Here is a 22,590-nt window from a genome sequence, read left to right as displayed (position 1 = left end):
TCATACTGGCATGTAACTCATATAACATTAATTTACTAGCCACTGTAGAGATTTTTTTTTAAACAATATCACTATAGAGATTGTAGAGGTGCTGCATTATAAACTGTATAAAGTTATATAACTTTACTTCATCTCCTTGCACTTCACTCAGATTGGCTTTTCTCTCCAGTTTATCTAAATTGCTAGAATTGTGATTGCTGTAGTGCCTTTAACACCCAAGGTCCTGTAAAGTCTTCATGTTTATAAAGAAAAAAAAAAAAACGTGCAGCACAATGAAGTCACTCGCCTGCGATACTGTGACGCTTCCAACGTGACACTAAATAAAGTATGATTTACTGTAACACATGTTCTGTGACCTACAGGTGATGAACCTAGGTCCCAGTAAAGCTCTCGCCGCCAAAGTGGAAATAGACATCCCTCATGTTATGCTTCCGTATCCGGATCGACTGATCCGAGTCACAGATTTACAGGTGAGATGGGAGATAAACATTTAATCCTGTCTAGTTTTAAAAGCTACATCTGGAACATCAATGTGCTAAATTTAGAGCTGGTCCTTGTGAGTAGTTGTAATTTATATGAGGAAGAGACGGGAGGATGTGCGTGTATGAACTTTATTTGGGCTGATTTAAGAATTTACTTGGAACTTGGAATTTATTTGGCAGAAAGATTTATCCAAAGTGAATAAGGGTCAAGTTCAAGGGCTCAGCAGAGCATCTCTGGGATTCAAATTCACAACTCTCCAATCATTAGCTCAGAACTATAACCACAGAGCCACTGGAACAATCAGCATCACTAAAGGAAGCAGGGGTCCAAGCACTTGTACTGTACAGTTCCTTTATTTGCCAGATGCTGTAGTAATTTACACCCGGGACCGTGTCCAATCAAAGGGCACAGCTGAGTGGTTTAGGTGCCTTGCTCAAGAGGCCAACAATGGCTCACTTGAACTCCTTCAGATGCACGCAGTATTGTACATTACATACTTGTCCTCATAATCAATCATAAACCAGAAAATACTACACAGGATATACAGGAACTTGAGGTCCTGTTATGTTATTACAACATAGGACACAGGTGTGAAAGACTAAACTCAGAGGGAAACAGGCCAAAGCTAGAGCAGGAACAGGAAGTAAGCTTCTCATTCAAGATTACAGTGTGAAACATTATACTAAAAATAGTTAAGAAAATGTGTTTCGCAATTCACAAACAGTTTATCAGCATCTTATTTGATGCTAAACAAATTCTCCTTTGTCTTGCAGACAACTCAAGGCCATTGTCATGTGAAGAACAGCAGCTGGCCATTGAAGGACGACTGTGACGTTAAAAAAGCTCCCTTTTACAAAGACCTTGTGTTCTACCTGTCAAAAATCACCAAGCGTACACTGGTATAGCTCCGTCTCCTGCATTATTCACCTACACACTTCTCTCAAATAAGAAAGCATCTCTAACACACACACCTGTTGTTACTTTGTCCTTCTGCAGTTTTGTGTTCGAGCGGACGGGGCCTGCATGATTATCCAGTGCAGCTTCGGCAACATGGACATTGGCAAAGAGGTCACCATCAATATTGAGGTGGAGCTCAACCCTGATGTTCTTCAGATCAGCCCCGTAAGCATAACACACACACACCACCGGGATTTAGAAGTTCATTACTCAAATTCAACTTTAAATTCACTTGAAATCATCATTAACTCAAAGTGAACACTAATTCAAATTTAAGATTTGATTTGATTTAACTCAAACTCAATGCTAACTCAAACCCAACACTAATTGATATTTAAGGTTAACTCAACTTGCCACTAACTCAAACTCAATACTAACACAACACTAACTTAAATTCAACATAACCCAAGCCACTTGTAGTGATGCTAGCTTGTGGATTTAAATTCACTCAAATTCAACATTAACTCAAACTCAACACTAACTGAAATTTAAGATTAACTCAAACTTAAAACTAAGTGAAATTTAAAATGAACTCAAACTCAACACAAACTCAAATTCAGCAATATCTCATGCCACTTGTAGTGATGCTAGCTAGTGGCTTCAACAATTAAATTCAATATTAACTCAAACTCAACACTAATTCAAACTCAGCATTAAGACAATCATTACTAACTCAAATTCAACAATAACTCAAATTCAACACTAACTAAAACCCAACACTAATGGAAACCCAACACTAGCTCAAACCAACATTTACTCAAAACCAACACTAACGCAAACTAAACAATAATGCAAATTAATCTCTAACTCGCTTAACTCTTACTCTGTCTCAAACCCAACACTAATGCAAATTCATCAGTAACTCAAATCCAACACTAATTCACACTCAGTATTAACTCAAATGCAACACTAACTCAAACTCAATGCCAACTCAAACTCAAATGATAACCTTACACATTATACTGAATTCTGAAATTTTGTTCTTCCTGTTTTTTAGGGGAGACATGCTATAATGCAGATGGACAGCATCATTTCTGTCACATCACCAGTCAAGGACAGCAAAACCATCATCATGAATGATGACATCAGTGCTGTAGTAAGTCCACCATATGGCAATTGACGTTTTTCCCAGATTCTACATTTGTCTAAAATGTTTACACACTGACTGAAATCAGCAAGAATGCTAAAATGCTAGGAAGGCCAATACTGGCCTTAGGAGATTGATCAGATTTAATTTACTCTATCCAATTACTGCCATATTCTGCGCTGCTGTATATTCTGAGGTCGAGAGACACAATACAGATCATAGTCCACAAAACGGGTTGTGACATTTAACATGGTAGAAGCTCACTGAGAGCCGATTCGCTCACTTTCAGGACATCAGTATCGAGTCAGCAACAGCCATTTTAAACTTATGTCCAAAATACTGGACTTCCTGTTTAGTTGTGTACTCCTAAATAATAAAACGTGCTTGTTACTGGACTCAACATTTTAGGACTTCTTGAAATTCCAGAGCTATTTGTATTGGTTTTGTTTTTAAGAACTGGCTGACCTTTAACCTCTTCATCCTTACAGGTGAAGTTAGAAGCACACAACAGCCGGAAGCTGCCACCGATTGTGGACTACATAATCATCGGGTTTAGTTTATTTCTGGGCCTGTTCATCTTTGGCATGCTGGTCTTCTGCCTCTGGAAGGTGAGGAAGACTTCTTGTGAACCCAGTACAGAATTGAAGTGTTTTTTTGTCCATTCATTCTTACACTCTTATTGTCTTGTATGTTTCACCTTGAGGCATTCTTGAGGTTCACCATTTCCTTTACTACGTACACCTGTACATTCATGCAGTTATCTAATCGGCCAATCATGTCCAGTTTGGGTGAGTCTGTGCCCATGATAGCTACAGATTCCTGTTCTTGGATGACAGGAGTGGAACCTGATGTGGTTTTCTGCTGTTGTAGCTCATCCACCTCAAGGTCTGATGTGTGTTCTGAGATGCTTTTCTGCTCACCATGGTTGTAAAGAGTGATTATTTGAGTTACTATAGACTGCCTGTCAGCGCAGACCAGTCTGGTCATTCTCCTCTGATCTCTCTCATCAGCGAGGCATTTCAGTCTGCAGAGTCTCTGCTCACAGGTTGTTTTTTGTTTTTGCACCATTCTGGAGAATCTCTAGAGACTGTTGTGTATGAAAATCCCAGGAGATCAGCAGTTTCTGAAACTCAGACTAGCCCATCTGGCATCAACAACTATGCCACGGTTAAAGTCATAGAGATCACACTTTTCCCCCATTCTGATGTGAACATTAACTGAAGCTCTTGACCTGCATCTGCATGATTTTATGCATTGCACATGCCACATGGCTGATTAGATAACTGCATGAATGGGAAGGCAAATATAATAAATTAGATTTTCAACAGCATGTTGAGTTTAGGATTAAAAAAAAAAATTCAGATTGATAAACTTTTGCAAGTAACCACAGTCTTCATTATTTTTTTTCCCCACAGGCCGGCTTCTTCAAGCGGAAATTGAACGAGAAAAAGGAGAAGATTAAGCGTGAGAGCTGGGACTATGTCCCCAAGAGCGAGAGCTTTTCATAAAACAAGACAGAACTTCATATAGTGAAGACGTCAAGGGAGACAAAACAGGAATAATATGGATAGAAACAGAACATGGACTTTACACAGTGTGGACTTGATGTTCCAGACTGGGAGCTTGATCGACGTGGCTGTGCGGTTTGAGAGACTGCATCAGCGTGACTGTATTCAGGACCAAACCAAATGCACTTTTGGCGGAGGGAGAGCTGAACTGCACACGCATGAGGGACTGAGATTTGAATGAACGGGACAAGGGCGTGGACAAGGAGCGGGCGGACAGTATTAGAGCCTCCACGTCACTGAACACAGCTGCCACGGAGAGTGCCTGCTGTAAAACAGAAACCCTGCACCACTGAACAATGATTCAGTCCAGACTCAGGTGTCAGGAGTTCCCCTCTGGATTAGAAATGCAACAAACTGACTTTATGCTGAAGGGAAACGCTGTGCTGTCCCTCTCTCGCTCTCCTGTCTCATTTCATCACTGTTTTCTCTCTCTCCTTCCATCGCTTTTGCCTCTTCTTTTTTTTTGAATCCAGCTTTCATATATGCTTGCTCTCCCTTCATATCCTTCCAATCCTTTTCCTTTGTCTCTCTTTGTCTCTTTATTCTCTCCCTCCGTCTCTGTCTCCTGCTGTTGGGTGTAATGGTTAAGAGTTTGGATGGAGACAGTGAGGAGACACCAGATGGAAGGAGTGAGTGTGTGTTGGCTCACAGCCACAGAAACAGCGCTGTAGACGAATGACGAGACTGATGCGTGTCTGGCACCCCGCCATAGAGAGAGAGAGAGGGAGAGAGAGAGAGAGAGAGAGAGAGAGAGAGAGAGAGAGAGAGAAATAGAAATACAGTCAAAATAGAGAGTTGAATGAATTACACACTGCTGTGTACCCAACGCGTGGCCACTGTAAGTGTGTATGTATGTATGTGTGTGTATGTATGTTTGTGTGTGTGTGTGTGTTGCTGTTCAGGGAGTCACACGCAGAGGCACATTCCATTTCTGTTTCAAATCACTGTGTTTATTAAATGAATGAATAGAATTGGGTAACTTTTTTTTTTCTTCAGAGCAGCAGATTTGTGTGTAAAGTGCTAATAAGGTGTGTGTATGTGTGTGTAAAGAGGCATTTGTCCCTGCATGTCCTCTGCTGTTATTTAAGTATTATTATTAATGCACTGGACTGTACTGTGTGTAATGTGTGTTTTAAAGTAAATGACTTTTCTATTTACTGATGAGCTCGAGTCGGTCTGTCTACGCTGTGTGTCTCACTCTCTGCTGCGTCAGTAGGCACGACCTTCAAAGACGTCCCTGTCTCTTTGGGCAGCACTTCAATCAAAAGGAAGTTTATATTGTCACATTTGTTTATTCACTATCGCTCACAAGTTTATCGGCTTACCTGAGGATGGATTAACTAAACTAACTAACAGCTACACTACTGTTCACTGAATAACAGCTGGCTAAGTCTAACTAGCGTGTTACACTCAGTGGTTATCAAGATAGCTTCACGTTAGCTAGTTCCTTTTAAAAAAAAAATTCCTTCGAAATTTAAAGCAGAAAAAAAAGATATAAATCCAACTGTTCGCTCTGATTCCCTTTCTCCTCATCCTCAGGTGGAAGGGCAATATGGTATTTTGACAGTTTGGTCAAAATATGTAATCTCTAAACGGACAGCTTTTACCTCAGAGGTGCACGAATGCTCCCCAGAAATGCAGCCTACCTAGGGAGCTACTCTGTGATTGGAACCCGATGTAGATGATTAAATGCAGCTGCAGTTAACAGGCGGCTCCTCGGCTTCCTCGACGTCTGTGCCGAACAGTGTGAGGAGTTTAGGATGAACCCTGTGGAACACAGTGCAGTTAGTGCGCACACACACACATATTTGTCTTACTATGCTTATGAGGACCTTCCACTGATATTAAAACTATGCCTACACCTAAACCTTAAACTCAGTAACCAAAAGGAAACGTTTTTTGTTTTATAAAAGCTGTTGTGACCATCTGTCCCCACAAGGTCAAAACTGTTAAACTGTCTAATTCATGGCCCCCACCAAGATATTAAAGCATGCGCACACACCTTGTGTAAGAGTGTGTGTGTATGTATGAGAAGAAATGCTACTGGATGTATGAGCGCTAGTGAGTGTGTGCTACAGTGTCTGAGTCAGATGTCATAAAATCCACACTTGAATGTGTAAAATATCAAATACTACCTTTAGTCGCCTAACAGAAGTCTACTGGAACATGTTTTTATAAACTTTTTGGCTAAATGGCCCTTGTGAAGAACAAGCGCTATGAATAAGTTTCTCATATTTCTGTAAGTATGTTTTCTAGTTCTTTATCTCAGTACATAGGGTATACAATAAAAGGCTGTATGCCCAACACACACACACACACACACACACACAGATACATACAGGTGACACATTAAAGGAAAAACCAGTAGCACGGTTATGCTGTAGGGGCATTTATGTATGTATTTTTAAAAAGCATTTGAATACTAAATTAAAATTCTAATGCATTTTTAAAGGAATGTGACATGCCTAAAGGGCATATAAGTGCAAGTCTGGGCACATATGCATGCACATATATACATATAAATATATATTTGTGTATGTGTGTACCGGATGAGCACTTCCCCTTGCACCTCCAGCAACTCTCCGTCAATGTTCCAGGTTAGAGTTCCCTCAGAGGGGATGATGGGAGTGTGTTTGGAATCACGCTGTTCGTCGTCACGGTGAGAGCACGGCCGCAGCTTCACCGCCCGCACACGCTGCACCTCCACGAACGAGAAACTGAACTACGGCACGATGACAAAAAGACAAAAAAAAAAAAAATACTGTTATTTAAAAGGCCTGGATTGGACCCTATATGAAAGCATTTTTGAAAATCTAGACAAACAGGATGGAATTATAAAAAAATGCCACATGGTTTAGAGCGACGTTTGTGGTTTTGCTATACATCTAAATATCCCTTAACACCAAAAACACTCACCATGAAATAAAGTGTGGAATCATTTTTCACAGAAATTCAGCTATCTTTAGAAATCCTAAGGACATTTTAAAAACACCGATATCCAGTATGTCAGGATTTAAAATTAACATAATGTATAAAAAAATATAAATTAATACAATCCAGGTATATGAAAAATCTCACTCAGTGCAATGAAACAAAAATATACCCACACACACACACACACAGACACTAATTTCCTTGTGTTTGTTGTTGAAAACATAAAAATATTATTTAAACTGGAATAATTGAAACAACAGTAATTTTGCCTATCCTTGTCTTCTAACATTATTGACTTGCTGTGTGTTTTAATCTTCGTTGATTTTAAATTTTTTAATGTCAGAAAATGTCAGGGATGGTTGTTCTTTTAGCAGAACTGCTACACTAGCAACTCTATCTTTTTGGAAATTCAAATAGTAATAAAATAACTCATCTTTGTACAAGCATAAATCCCTAAATATATACATATACACGCTGAAGCACACTCATTGTACAGTGTGTATGCTGAAATCATGAGCTCTGACTTTCCAAGTCCTGCTCCTGAGAAATAACAGAATAACAGCTACAGTAATAAACTATTCATTTGTGCAATATTGAAATCCCGATTATTAATCACATTTATTTATCACCCATTTTAAATTAGCACAAAACTCTTCATACACCTCTGTAAATCTTTGAATCGGAATTAAAACTGTTCTCTAGTTTATTCTCTTCTTTACTGTGATTTGTAAAATAAAATGTAAATCACATAATTTAGAGTAAATGTAAAAAGCATTTTCCATCATGAACGTAAATTAAGACACTAAATGGTGCACTCCTTGTTAAACTCATATTAACGACCCTTAATGATAAAATTAAAGGAAAATATGTAGTGTTGGAAGAATAAAGACTCTAAAATACATAAAACTGACCTCACACACTAACGCAACTCCTTTAGTGTGATGAAGTGTTTGTTAGAGCAGGAAGAACATTACAGGATCAGGAATCACTGCACTGTGTTTCATAGCCACTAGGAGGCAGTGAATGAACGGCTGCTTGTGAGAGCGAGTGATGAGACTCCCGGGCCGGACGCCCAACGCCACAACACACACTCAGCGCTCATCCTGTAACACTCTAACGACCCACTCAAGAGAGCTTTATTAGTGTTTGTTTTTGTGTGGTAGAGTAAGCAGCGTTTCACCAATTCAGACCTAATTAGATCATTTATACTAGTGTTCTTCTCCAGAATAATGCAAACACACGGCCAGCACACGTCTACAACAAGAAAGAGTGTAGGCAGGATTTAACCCTTTGTGAAGATCAAATGAAAATACATGTGAGACTACACAGGAAGCCTAGCTTACCCTACAATTTCTATACTTTTAATGAAATGGTTACCAAAGTGTCCACATTATTCATCAATCAATATTTTAGTGGAGCAAAATATCAAATATCGCACTTCAATATCGCATTGTTTGTCCATTTAACACAAACTGTATTTAGTAAACAGAGCAGCCTGCGTGAAAATCAGCACACGACCAGTAGAACTCCATTGAAGCACTGAATCAGTGGGATCCTATCAAGACTCAAGTCCACTGTGTTTTAATAGAACAGAGACGAATGCTCACTGGACAACTGGCGTTTAATGCGTCATGTTGGGAGTCTATGGGTGTGCTTCACTGGTGGGTTTTGCATTGAAAAAAACACATTATATGACCAAAAGTTTGTGGACGCCTGACCATCACCAGATTAAGTCCCCCTTTGCTGTTATAGTAACCTCCACTCTTCTGGGAAGACTTTCCACTAGAGTTTGGAGTGTGGCTGTGGGGATTTGTGTTCATTCAGCCACAAGAGCATTAGTGAGGTCAGGCACTGATGTTGAATGAGGAGGTCTGGGGTGCAGTCGGTGTTCCAGTTCATCCCAAAGGTGTTCAGTGGGGTTGAGTTCAGGGCTCTGTGCATTCACACACCATGTCTTCATGGATCTCATTTTGTGCACAGGGGCATTGTCATGCTGGAGAAGGTTTGTGCCTCTTCTAGTTCTAGTGAAGGGAAATTGTAACACTACAGCATACAAAGACATTCTATAAAATTGTGTGCTTCCAACCTCGAGCCAACAGATTGGGGAAGAACCACATATGGGTGTGATGGTCAGGTGTCCACATACTATTGGCCATATAGTGTATCTCAGTGTTTATAGGGTAGTGCACTCTTTTTGGTCCTGCCTGGACACATGACTTCCCCATACAGTGATTGGAAGACTCACAGGGTCCTAGCCAACTGCCAATCATTGAAACGGTAAAGAACATGATACCTGAACTGATATCTCAAACTTTGACATATCGGTGCCAGTCAGACTCATCGAGTGCTCAGAGCTGCAGTAGTCGCTCAGTAGCCTACTCCTTAACAGTTTTACACAACTGGTATAGTTTATTATATCTTTGTAATTTGTAAATATAGTACATTAACTTGTACAATACATTCTTGTTTATTTATAGGTAGCTGCCTTGTTCAGTGAAATTTAGCTAGCTAGTTAGCAGCTTTGTGGCTTTTCAGCGCCACATGCCAGACATTACTAATGCTGTCGACCTGATTTTGGAAAAGTCTTCTGATGCTCTTACTTATGGATTCAGAGACAGCTGTGCTTCCCTCATTTTAAAAGCCACCAGCCTCCACTGCATGACAGAAATCAGTAATGGTAGGAATTATGATCTATTTGTCTGGATCTAAATGAACGAAAAAGAAAACAAATAAAAGTACTTGTCATTTAAATAAAAAGTTAAATGATGGTTAAATGAACATTTCAACAACAAAATGAAATGTACAGAATCAATCAGCCACAATATTTTTGGTGTCCCACATTTGTTTCTTTAGTTTTGGCACCGGCGCTACAATCCTGAAGTGCTTAGCGATAATGCACCATGAACCAATAATATAGTTCCAGTTTGAGCTTAAATTTGGAAATACTATGATTAGTTGTTGTTTATTTTAAAATAACTGTCATTTAAGATCAATCAAAACATCGTCTCACACACATACACGCACCAGGCACTCATGGAAGCTTTCCTTCGTTGCAGAGTATTTATAGAATGTAGGTTAACAAACCGCACCAGGCTGGACTGTGCAGGAAAAAGACAGAAAGAGAGACATGGAGTCTGAAACGGGCTAATCACTCCTTAGCCTGAAACGTATTTTACGCCAACCTATCTGCCTCGACAGTGTGCTAATTCCGTTTAAGCCACAAGGATTGCTAACACCATTAGCATGGGCTGGATTTCCTGAGCGCCGGATGAGCCGAAGGTGGGTCGAAGCGCACTGCCACGTGCCAGTGAGCTCACCGGATTGTTAGAGCTGCTGTAGCGTTTCAGGTGCTTGATGAACTCTGACCTGGAAGTGTTTGCTACAGCTGTGAGCGCCATGCTGTTGTTGTTCAGCCTGAAAAACAAAATAGGCGTAGTCTCATGGTTATCATGTCACTTTTCTTTAATGAGTGTTTATCTGTGTGAATCCTTCATTAGATACACGTGACACTGTAAATGATGATCTGTATTAGTTGTCTCTGTGTCTGTCTACACTACTACATTTCCTTTGTATTCCTTCATTAGGGATGTCACTGTCAGGAATGTGGTCTGCACCAAAACTCTTCAGACCCCAGAGCTAAAACTCTCACATTCCCACTTTGACATGAGGTAACAGGAAGTGTGCTGTACATGTGAACACTCCTATGAATATCTGTCTCTCCAGGAACATAGCTAAGGTTCACGATAATGTCTCCACATGCAGACTGAACCGATACCACTTTCTGCAGATGAGCCCGTGGACATCTGCTCCAGTTCTAAGCCTTCTACATCACTTCCTTTAATCAGACCTTTTATGGCCTGATTAGCCTGCTTTAGCCTAAGATGTCTGAGCCAACGTCCAGGTCCAACCTCAGATCTCCAGGGATTAGTAGGCTTTATCAGGTAGGGCTGGGTTCAGCTCTATTTGTAACACACACACACGCACACACACACACACACACACACACACACACTCTTATATGCTTATATAAACAAACACAGAAGACCTAGCCTACTGAGCTACAGACCCACTGACCCAGGGTCAGAGCTTCACAGTCACACTGTAAAGATGCTCAGTTGGTGTTAACAATTATTTGACAATTACTTATTAGGTTTATTACTTTATGTATAAATGTTTTAACTTAATTTTTGTATTTTATATACAACTTTTATAAATTTATGCCTATTTATTTAGATTATTATTTTCAAATCTGTCTATTCAGTTTTATTCTGTTTTATTGCCATGACAAACAGCAGTTGGTTTGTGGAGCCAAATCTTAGATTACAGTGTGTGTGAACATTATATTTTTTCCATTCAGGATTCAAGTCATATTTCATCACTACTGACTGACCATCCTTTAATGACCAAATGTGAGTAATACTGTCTATCCAAAACTAATTGACCAATCCTGACTCACCAATGACTGATCAGTCCTTCCTAACTTTTACTGTCTAATAAACATCTGAAAAATCCTGACTGATCAATCTGGACTGAAAAGTCTTTATTAACTGTTACGGATGGATCAATGGATCTCTGACCAGCCTTGACTGATGAAAACTCAGTTACAAAAACTGATTGACCAATTCTCCTAGATTGGTCCTGCCTGTTCACAAGCAACTAACCAATCCTTACTCAAAGATACCGTCTGACCAATCCTGACTGAGTAATCCTGACTGAGTAATCCTGACTGAGTAATCCTGTCTGAGTAATCCTGACTGACCAATCCTGACTGACCAATCCTGACTGAATAATCCTGACTGAATAATCCTGACTGACCAATTCTGACTGACCAATTCTGACTGATTTGTAGTAGCTTCCCAGTCCTGACTAAACAATAATGACCATTCCCAAGTGGCTGAACTTGACTGACTAAATCTAACTGAAAAATCCTGATTGAACAATCTAGACTAAGCAAAATTGACTGAACTCAGTAAGCCTAACTGACCAATACAGACTAATCCTAAGTGCCTGATCTTGACTGACCAAATCTGACTGACCAATCCTGATGGACCAGTCTGGGCTGAGAAATTCTGACTGGCCAATCCGGACAAAGCAATATTGACTGAACACTTATGGCTGATTATTCCTGACTGATCAATTCTAACCAACCAGTCATAACTGTTCAGTCCTTGCTAATCAGTCCTTACTGTTCAATAGTGAATGACCAATACTGATTGAGTAACCTTGACTTGAGGAATCCTCACTGACCAGTACTGAAAGACCAAACATGACTAAACTTGCCTGCCTCTGTTTCTGATTTTAACTCTTTTCCACGATCTGGGCTTCTACCTGGCAATCAATCCAAGGTGCTTCTCGCAGCTCAGAGATGCGAGCTGTACTATAAGATGGACCGGCAGTGTGTAGTGTGGTGTGTGTTTAAAGCTCAGACCTGGTGAACGGAGCGAGGCCTTTAGGAGCCACAGAGCACAAGCATGGGATGGACATAATGGTCATGCTGAGATAGAGACCCCTGCGGACCTGCCACTCAGCATCTTCTACTCAAAAAGAAAATAATAAATTAAGCAATAAATTAGGGTCAGTACTCTAGAGAGACAGAAGTCTGAGAGAAATGCAAGGGAGGAAACACTAAGCTTCTTATTTATCAGCACTCACCAACATCACTTAGGTCCTCCTCCAGCTCATTCCTGTTAACACAAGGCATCAATACTCAGTGCGCTCAAATGGTGTGTGTATATCAGCTGTGTGTCCACTGCATGACCTTGAGCCATACTAGCTTTCTAGTTTTTGAAGCCAGTGACTGATTAAATGAAGAAAAGGGAAAAGAGGCGATACTCACTGGGTGTGATCTGATTCTCCAATGCTGCTGGGTATAAAGGACAACTCACAGTCTTCAGGTCTTCATAGCCATCATCATCATCATCATCATCATCAGACAGACAGAAAAAGATGAAGAAATAGAGAGAGAAGTTAAGATAGAAAGAAAGTGAGGGAGATAAAAAGAGAAATGTGATATAGCGCAGTCATAAGTCCATTTTTTAATCAAAAGTTCTCCCTGTTTAGTTATTTGCCACCCAGGACATAATGTGAATCCAACTTCTGCTTATCTTCTGCTTATAGCAAAGCTAGGAGGAGAGTGGTGGACGTGGTGTTGTGTGCTTGTGATTGGCTACATCACAATTGGATACATGGGAATGTGGAAGACAGTCCTTCTCATCCAGAAAGCTGGAAAATTATGCTAATTGTAGCGAAAAATTGAGTGTACCTGAGCTGAGCGAGTGCAGTGATGAGGGCGAGTTCGTGTCTCTGCGTGGGCGGGACCCAGTTCAGTCTCTCTGCCACAGCTAGCGCTTGACCACCAAAACCCACCATCACACAGAACCCGAACCGCAGCAGCCCACCCATCGAGCTCACGCTGCACACGTCGACTGGCTGTCTGTGACCTTCACACACACAAACACACACACAAACAGTGTACTTTGAATCACTTTGTGCCTCAGAGCAGCTTGGTATCACTCTGTCCCCCAAGTCTTACCTCCCAAAGACTTAGCTGCGTGGATGATAATATAGCTCCTGAACGTAATAGTTTTAATAAATGACAGGACAGAGGTGGTGAGAGGACAAAATAGAAACAAAGGCACATGACAAAGCCAAAACAAAAGCACATGGGAACCATGACACACTCAGAGAAGGGGAACCGCTATATAAGACTAATACAACAGAAAGCAGAGATCAAAACCAGATCTACATAAATAATGCCCATGCTGGAATCTGCTCGAAGCGAATGAATCAAAGACAGCCTCCAGGGTATCCAAGATGGCTTCGATATGTGTGTGGCAACATTAAAAACCGAGAAGGAAGGAACTGAAAGCATCCTCATTTCTAATTCTAACAGTAAAACCGACAAGTCATCCATCAAGTGTCAATACCCGAGCTGATTCAGGGCATGCCAGTGTGTGTGTATTTGTGTGTGTTTGTGTGTGTGTGTCTTTGGTGCAGATCCACCGGCCCATTTCCCGCCTCAGCCCGTTGGCTACGGCGTCCCAATCCCCTCGGCCCTGGCCATGCCTGACCCTTTTCTGTTCTTCCTTCCTGTCTCCCTGCTGATGAATTATTCATAAGCTCTCCCCAAATCCTGGCAGTTGGCCTTATTCACATGCGTAAATATTGCTTAATTAGAAATGAACAAGCCCTCCATCAGCCCCTGTGAGTGAGCATGACGCCCCCCCATTCCCGTCAGGTGTTGTGCATGTTCTTGTTTAGCTTTCCTTCATGCCTTTGAGGAAAACAAAAAAAAATGTTTAAAGATGTTCCTCTTTTGTGGTTTCTGTAGTCCATGTGATGGGTATGACAGCTTTATATGACGGCTTTTTCTCAACTCTTTATCACGGTGCTAGTGCGACGTGAAATACCGAGACTAGCAAAAAACCCGTGAGTGTGTGCCAATCTCAATTAGTGCTAACAAAAGAACATGCCGCACCCACTCCTTATCGTATCCCACCTCCCTTTGGTCAACCGCGATGAGTTACACCACCATATGGCCCACATCTTCAGTCTGAAGAGTTAATAATGGGATATGCTCTCCAACAATCAGAGGGTCAGTACTGGGTTAATCATCTCACTCCTCAGCCAAGCAGGTCTGAGAAACGGCCGGAGAGCTGGATAAGAATAAACAAGGATGCAGCATTGCGCTTTTATTAATATTCAATACAACACTGATATCAGAATATATACAATACAGATACTGAGACCCATCCATACTGAAGTTTCCCAATTTAATAACTGCAGTAACAATCGGACGATTTAGATCAATGCATCAGCTTAAAAGGCAATGATTACAATTAATGGAGTCAAATTTATATATTATTGATTATAATTGAACTATTCAACTTTAATTCAACTATTATCGAAAACAAGAGAAAACCAGGGTATAAAAAATTATTCATAAATAATTCATATATTTAAATGAACTAATTAGTCTAGCAAAAGGCCTACCTTAGATTCTGAACAAAGTTGGTCACATATTGATCAGAGGCTAGTAAATCAAATCATATTGTAATTATAGCATATTCAGTATTATCATCAAATACTGAATCATTGCTTTTTGAATCAAAATCATATGGTATTTTATCATATCGGAGCAGACTCAGTGGATTCATCTAATATCAAATCATTACTTTATGAATCAAAATCATATCGTATCATAGCGGATTCAGTGGTATTGTCCAATATCAAATCATTACTTTATGAATTGAAACTGTATCATGGCAGATCATTATCGTCAAATATTGAACTGTTGCTTTATGAATCACAATGTCTCATAGCAAATACAGTGGTATTATGAAATAAAGAAACACTGTGAGAGAGAGAGAGAGAGAGAGAGAGAGAGAGAGAGAGAGAACCAGGCCCTCAACTTTTGCCTAATGAGCAATGTTTTGAATTGGTGAAGCAATATCATGTATAAATCTTAAGTCTGGTGCATTCATTCGAATCAGTCAGTCTATATAACTCTTACTATTCAAGAATCAACAATTACAAAGATATGCAGATTTGATTTTTCAAAGAAAGAGAAACTCCAGTATTGATCATCTTCCTCCTTGTGGTCTTCCTTCTTCTGAAGCAAATGCCAAAAAACACCATCTATAACAGTAATAGAGTGACAGCACACAGTTTTATTACTGCGAATGTAAAGTGAGCACATCATTATTATTTTCCTCTTTCTTTTTCTTCTTCTTTGTCTCTATTGAACATACAAACTCTATGCAAACTTTTTTTTCGAAGTTACAGTAATTTAAGAAAGAGATATGCCGTCGGTTTTTGTTTTTATTAACTTCATCACCTGCTCTTCCTTCCTTTCTTCTTTCCACAGCTTGTCAATAGGAGGACTTGAGAGGATGCTATTTAATCTAGTAAAATGTCTAAGAACTGTTTAGAAAATGCATCTTTTTACAAAACTCTAATCTTTCGTCTCTTCACTACTTTTAACTAGTTATAAACGCAGGGTTTCTTTCAGTAAATGCACATCTGTGGGATACTGGAAGGAGATTCATACATTTATTAGAAGATATGTTCAATGTCTCCAGCTTTATACCTACTCAACAGCGGCACTGATAATATTTTTGATCACAATTCAAATATTCTTTTTATTAAAAAGTGTATTCTTCTACTCTGGTCTGCCTTTAATGTACCTTCTATGACCATGTGGTTCTCTCAAGATTCAACTTTTGGTTTTTTTTTTTTCAAATTATTATTACTTTTGTTACTTTTATAATTAAATTCTCTTTAACTTATTTTCTTAAACACAGACTCTCTCAGTTTTGGAAAATCTGCTCACCTCTTAGTACTTACAGGCCTTGAATCTGTAACCTCCCCTACCATGTGATACTGTTTGAATGTGTATGTGTAATGTCTTTTTTTTTTTTTTTTTACTTGTGCTGACCTGAACAAAACAAAAAATATTTTAAAAAAGCACATCTCATTCCAGATATCTGAAAACGAGACTTAATTCTATCATGAAGCCACAGCTTTTGCTATTAGCGAGCTTCTCTGAGATGCAAGCCCAGCTGTGTGTGTGTGTGTGTGTGTGTGTGTGTGTGTGTGTGTAATCCCCTGACACAAGCCAAATCCGCTTGTCTGTCATAGTAAGCCCAAGAGAGATTGCACAGGCAACACAATGGACCAGACGCATCGGTGCAAACGTCGCAAAAAACACCTGACACACACAAGGACACACACACACACACACACACAAACACACACACACACACACAGCCAAAAGATCCAGAGTCCTCATTCTCAAACAGCCAACAATCGGCCTGGCCAAAAAGCCTGAAAGCACGAACACATACAATGGAGAGCGGGAGAGAAGGACAGACGAGTACTCCGTCCCCTCCTGGGACCCACTCGTCTTCCATGGGACCTGTTAAACAGCATCATTTGTGCTGGAAAGACAGAACATACACCAGGGCTAAACACTGACGTGTATACACACACACACACACACACACACACACAAACACCTAAATCACTCCCAAAACAAGTTTGCTAGCCCTAATTAAACAGCACATCACAGAGGGGCACACGATCTGCTATTGTGATACAAAAGAGAGAATGAGATGGCAAAAGAAAGAGAAGCAGGTAGACTATATATATATATAGATATACATATATGTGTGTGTGTGTGTGTGTGTGTGTGTGTGTGTGTGTATACATATACATATATACATACACATATATATATATATGAGAGAGAGAGAGGAAATAGACTGGAAAAGAAGAGGGAGAGAGAGAGAGAGAGACATACCAACTGAGAAACAGATGGACGGATTTATGAATATGTATACATATAAACATACATGCACATACAGGGAGAAGAAGAAACATATGGATACACCAGACAGACATCCAGCCAAACATATGGAGAGAGAGCTAGATAAAAAGACACAGACAGCGATAACTGGAAATACAGACAAAGAAAAACAGACGGAGAGAGAGAGATGGTTGGACAGATGCCAAAAGACAGTAGAGAAACTGACACAGGCATACAGACAACCCTCATTATTATTATTATTAGTGGTGGTGGTAGTAGTGGTAGTAGGAGGAGGAGGAGGAGGAGGAGTGGTATTAGTTGTAGCGTTAGTCGTATTAGTATTAGTGGCAGGAGTAGTAGTGGCAGGAGGAGTAGTAGTAGTAGTTAGTCAGTCAAGTCTTGTTGTGGCAGGAGTAGTAGTAGTGGTGGCAGGAGCAGTAGTAGTAGTGGCAGGAGTAGTAGCAGTAGTAGTAGTAGTAGTGGTGGCAGGAGTAGTAATAGTGACAGGAGTAGTAGGAGTGGTAGTAGTAGTAGCAGTAGCGGCAGGAGTAGTAGTAGTAAGTAATAGTGACAGGAGTAGTAGTAGTAGTAGTAGTAGTAGTAGTAATAGTGACAGGAGTAGTAGTAGTAGTAGTAATAGTAGTAATAGTGACAGGAGTAGTAGTAGTAGTAGTAGTAGTAATAGTGACAGGAATAGTAGTAGTAGTAGTAATAGTGGCAGGAGTAGTAGTAGTAAGTAATAGTGACAGTAGTAGTAGTAGTAGTAGTAATAGTGGCAGGAGTAGTAATAGTGACAGGAGTAGTAGTAATAGTGGCAGGAGTAGTAGTAGTAGTAATAGTGGCAGGAGTAGTAGTAATAGTGGCAGGAGTAGTAGTAGTAGTAATAGTGGCAGGAGTAGTAGTAGTAGTAATAGTGGCAGGAGTAGTAGTAATAGTGGCAGGAGTAGTAGTAGTAGTAATAGTGGCAGGAGTAGTAGTAGTAGTAGTAGTAGTAGTAGTAGTAGTAGTAGTAATAGTGGCAGGAGTAGTAGTAATAGTGGCAGGAGTAGTAGTAGTAGTAATAGTGGCAGGAGTAGTAGTAGTAGTAGTAGTAGTAGTAGTAATAGTGGCAGGAGTAGTAGTAATAGTGGCAGGAGTAGTAGTAGTAGTAATAGTGACAGGAGTAGTAGTAATAGTGGCAGGAGTAGTAGTAGTAGTAATAGTGGCAGGAGTAGTAATAGTGGCAGGAGTAGTAGTAGTAAGTAATAGTGACAGTAGTAGTAGTAGTGGCAGGAGTAGTAATAGTAATAGTGGCAGGAGTAGTAATAGTGGCAGGAGTAGTAGTAGTAGTAATAGTGGCAGGAGTAGTAGTAGTAGTAGTAGTAGTAGTAGTAGTAGTAGTAATAGTGGCAGGAGTAGGAGTAGTAGTAATAGTGGCAGGAGTAGTAGTAATAGTGGCAGGAGTAGTAATAGTGGCAGGAGTAGTAGTAGTAAGTAATAGTGACAGGAGTAGTAGTAGTAGTAGTAGTAGTAGTAGTAATAGTGACAGGAGTAGTAATAGTGGCAGGAGTAGTAGTAGTAGTAGTAGTAGTAGTAATAGTGGCAGGAGTAGTAATAGTGGCAGGAGTAGTAGTAGTAGTAGTAGTAATAGTGGCAGGAGTAGTAATAGTGGCAGGAGTAGTAGTAGTAGTAGTAGTAGTAGTAGTAATAGTGGCAGGAGTAGTAGTAATAGTGGCAGGAGTAGTAGTAGTAGTAGTAGTAGTAGTAGTAGTAGTAATAGTGGCAGGAGTAGTAATAGTGGCAGGAGTAGTAGTAGTAGTAGTAGTAGTAATAGTGACAGGAGTAGTAATAGTGGCAGGAGTAGTAGTAGTAGTAGTAGTAGTAGTAGTAATAGTGGCAGGAGTAGTAATAGTGGCAGGAGTAGTAGCAGAAGCAGTTGTTCTTGTTGTTGGAGTTCTTGTTGTTGGTCTCATTGTTGCTGGTGCTCTTGTTGGTATTATTGTTCTTGGTGTTATTGTTGTTCTTCTCGTTGATGTTCTTGTTTGTGGTGGTTTTCTTGTTGTTGGTGTTCTTCTTGTTGAGGTTTGTCCATGTTGTTGGTGTTGTGTTGTTACTATTTCTGTATTGTTACTGTTATTGGGATTATTGTTATCATTTGCACACAGTATTCGTGATGCATTGGTCATTTTAAACCCAGCTTTGCCAAATGAAATGATACAAAGGCATAGAAATAGAGACAGAAACACACACAGAAAGAGAGAAATATACAGTCATAGAAATACAGAGACAGAGAGACACACAGAGACAGACACTGAGAGACACACAGAGACAGACACTGAGAGACACATACATCACCCACACACGCACACATACACACACACTTACCCAGGATGATGTGCAGCGCTGCAGTTACAGGATGTTTCACACCGTGGACAGAGCACGCTACAACATTGGCTGAACCTGCAGGGAAAAAATACAAACTTAAACATGCTTACATGCTAATGTATGTCAGTTAGTCAATTAGTCAGGCAGGCAGTCACTAAGTTAGTCAGCCAGTCAGTGAGTAAGTCGGTCAATCAGTCAGTCAGTGGCTAAGTTAGTCAGTCAAGTCAGTAAGTCTGTGAATAAGTTAGTTTGTCAGTCAGTCCGTTAGCCAAGCAGGCAGTAAGTCAGTCAGTAAGTCAGACAGTAATTCAGTCAGTTATGCAGGCAGAAAGCTAGTAAATCATTCAGTAAGTCAGTGATGCAGTCAGTAAGCCAGTAAGTCAGGCAGTCAATTAGTCAGTTAGTCAGGCAGTCAGGCAGTAAGTCAGACAGTAAGTCAGACAGTAAGTCAGATATTAAGTCAGTCAATCAGTCAGTTATGCAGGCAGTAAGCCAGTCAGTCAGTCAGTCAGTCAGTAAGAGTCAATCACTACGTCAGTAAGTCAGTCAGTCAGTCAGTCAGTAAGACAGACAGTCAGTAAGTCAGACAGTTATGCAGGCAGTAAGCCAGTAAGTCAGGCAGTCAGTCAGTCATTCAGATAGGCAGTCAGTCAGTAAGAAAGTCAGTAAGATAGGCAGTAAGTTTATCTATGTGTTCAGTAAGTCTCTCAGTCAGTCAGCCAGTCAGTCAGTAAGATAGGCAGTAAGTCAGTAAATTTATGTCTGTCTGTTTGTCTTTCTTCATTTATTTATTAAAAACAGATTTGATCTACCTGCCTGAACTTAAGCTTATAGATATAGACATGTTCTTCAATACTTGTTTAATACATGTGTTCTGAAGTCCTCATACATGTACACAAACACAGCAGCACTCACAGGAAACATCTCTTTAATGAACTGCATTGCATTTTGCTGTGCAATGATGTATTTTATAACGCAATAAAGGGGGCTTACCTTATATTAGATCAGTTAAGCCAATAAACTGACAACTGTTTATATGACGGTGGGTGACACTAAGATTAATGTGTATAAATACTCGTTTGTACAGAGAAACATTAAATCGCTTGCGTCCACGTTTCCGTTGAGTGTTTTGGTGCCTGCTGCACCTGGCAATCAATTTTACTCAAACACACCATTTCCTCTCTTTTCTCTGCCTCAAAAACACACATACACACACACACACACACATACACACACAGTGCAAGTGGAGAGAGATGCGGTTAATCATTAGAGCACACACTGTCAGGTACAGGGCATTAATTTAAGTTGCTATCAGCTCATGCCAGAGGAGGTTTGTATCGGTGTATGTGAGTGTGTGAGAACAGGTGTGTGTGAGAGAACAGGTGTGTGTGTATGTGTTTTTGCATGGAGCTCATCAGGTGAAGAGACACTCGGTTTGGTTTGTTCAGGTTAACTGGAAGTGACATATAGTATACAGACCTAATAAAGACCTCTCACATACACACAGACATACACAGACACACACACAGACACACACACAGACACACACACAGACACACACACAGACACACATACAGACACACATACAGACACACATACAGACACACACAGAACAAGAACACCACACACAAGGACTTAGAAAAAGTGTGTGACTAAGTCTATATCCAGGATTGACACTTTTATGGGAAAAAAGGGAAACACAATTTTATATGTCACTTCTGCTTTATACAAAATCCACATAAAATAATATACTATTTATTGCTTTTATTATGCTTTTTTAAGTGATGTATTATTCATTAAATTAGTGTTTCTTTACTCAACAGTGCTTATATGCAAAAAATATTTCACCGTTCTTATCAGTTGTAGTCACCTGCATTTGAACGTCGTCTTCGCTCAGCATTAAAAAAAAAAACAGTGACGTGTGGCAGTGGTACAATGAACACACAGCATATCTGTGTTTATTCCATTACTGTATGTAGGTGTAATGAGGTTCATTACTGTACACGTTGCTCAGCAGCTCCAGACTGCATAATCTTCATGTCACTGGAGGTTATGATTTAAACAGCTCGCAGTGTATAGAAAATGGGAGTGTGTGACTTGATGAATCTCCCCAGTAGTAGGGATCCTATCATAAAAATGGTGCTTCAACAAAAGACAGACATGGAGGAGTCCATGTTTTTTTCCCCCACTTTGTAGCACAGAGATTACATCAAAAATTACGTAATTCTGAAGTAAGTCAAACGTAGCATATCACACATGCACTTCCTGTTCTCTAGTCACTTCCTGTTTATGGACTGTATAAGCACTCATTCATGCAATGTCTCACTGCGAAGTCTTGCCAATATCTCCATTAAGTAAGTTCTGATCCGTTGTTTCATGTTTGCAGTCATTCTTGCGTCTGAGTTTTGACTTCTCTGTTGGATTTGCCCTAATGTCCAGTTTCTATCTGGATTATCTGTGCATTGGCTTTTTTTGCCTGGTTCATGACTTTTGAATTACAGTTTTGGATTGTTGCTTTGGATCCATTAAACCTCCAGCAGGATCCACCTAAACCTTTTCCCATGTCTCTGTTATTAGACATATTTTGACACTTGACTATAAGAAATCATAAATATGTTTCAAAAAACAAAATGTTTTATTCCTAATTTCCTGCAATGTTGTGTAAGGAGCCATGTTAACAAACTCCGTATTAATCAGTCTGTATAAAGACGTCTAAAATCCTGCTAGCTAAGTGCGATTCCTCACACGGTGAACACTGCGCTTTGATCAAGTTGTTGGAGAGCTACGTACCGTAGTGAAAGGGACATAAATCTAATCTATTCAGTTTGTAATCAGATCCCAGCTGTCAGAATGTCTGTGGTGCTTCGGTGCTGCAGATAGAATGAAGTTTT

The 22,590-nt window shown here is 40.0% G+C and overlaps 2 protein-coding genes across 4 annotated transcripts in view; one reads left to right on the top strand and one right to left on the bottom strand.

The window, feature by feature from the left end:
• The window catches only part of itga4 (integrin alpha 4), a 42,432-nt gene extending 37,180 nt beyond the window's left edge, over positions 1–5,252 (top strand). The window contains exons 23-28 of the mRNA XM_026947227.3: positions 363–470; positions 1,257–1,382; positions 1,480–1,605; positions 2,438–2,536; positions 3,016–3,135; positions 3,943–5,252. Coding sequence (XP_026803028.3) covers positions 363–470; positions 1,257–1,382; positions 1,480–1,605; positions 2,438–2,536; positions 3,016–3,135; positions 3,943–4,035 — 672 coding nt within the window. The 3' untranslated portion in view covers positions 4,036–5,252. The remainder of the gene's footprint in view (positions 1–362; positions 471–1,256; positions 1,383–1,479; positions 1,606–2,437; positions 2,537–3,015; positions 3,136–3,942) is intronic.
• cerkl (ceramide kinase-like) overlaps positions 5,023–22,590 on the bottom strand; it is an 88,785-nt gene continuing 71,217 nt past the window's right edge. Inside the window, exons 6-14 of one of the 3 annotated variants that reach the window (XM_026947258.3) lie at positions 19,700–19,774; positions 13,292–13,469; positions 12,866–12,925; positions 12,682–12,713; positions 12,458–12,563; positions 10,347–10,443; positions 6,642–6,817; positions 5,742–5,862; positions 5,023–5,350 (exon numbers count right to left, since the gene is read on the bottom strand). In XM_026947258.3, coding sequence (XP_026803059.3) covers positions 5,781–5,862; positions 6,642–6,817; positions 10,347–10,443; positions 12,458–12,563; positions 12,682–12,713; positions 12,866–12,925; positions 13,292–13,469; positions 19,700–19,774 — 806 coding nt within the window. In that variant the 3' untranslated portion in view covers positions 5,023–5,350; positions 5,742–5,780. Of the gene's footprint in view, positions 5,863–6,641; positions 6,818–10,346; positions 10,444–12,457; positions 12,564–12,681; positions 12,714–12,865; positions 12,926–13,291; positions 13,470–19,699; positions 19,775–22,590 lie in introns of all 3 variants that reach the window. The other 2 variants (XM_026947248.3, XM_053234022.1) reach the window with 2 other exon arrangements.

This window comes from Pangasianodon hypophthalmus, chromosome 5 (genome assembly GCF_027358585.1).
Source record: "Pangasianodon hypophthalmus isolate fPanHyp1 chromosome 5, fPanHyp1.pri, whole genome shotgun sequence".
NCBI classification, from domain to species: Eukaryota; Metazoa; Chordata; class Actinopteri; order Siluriformes; family Pangasiidae; genus Pangasianodon; species Pangasianodon hypophthalmus.
Note: the sequence above shows the minus strand (reverse complement) of the source record. Positions and strands in the feature narration are given on the sequence as shown.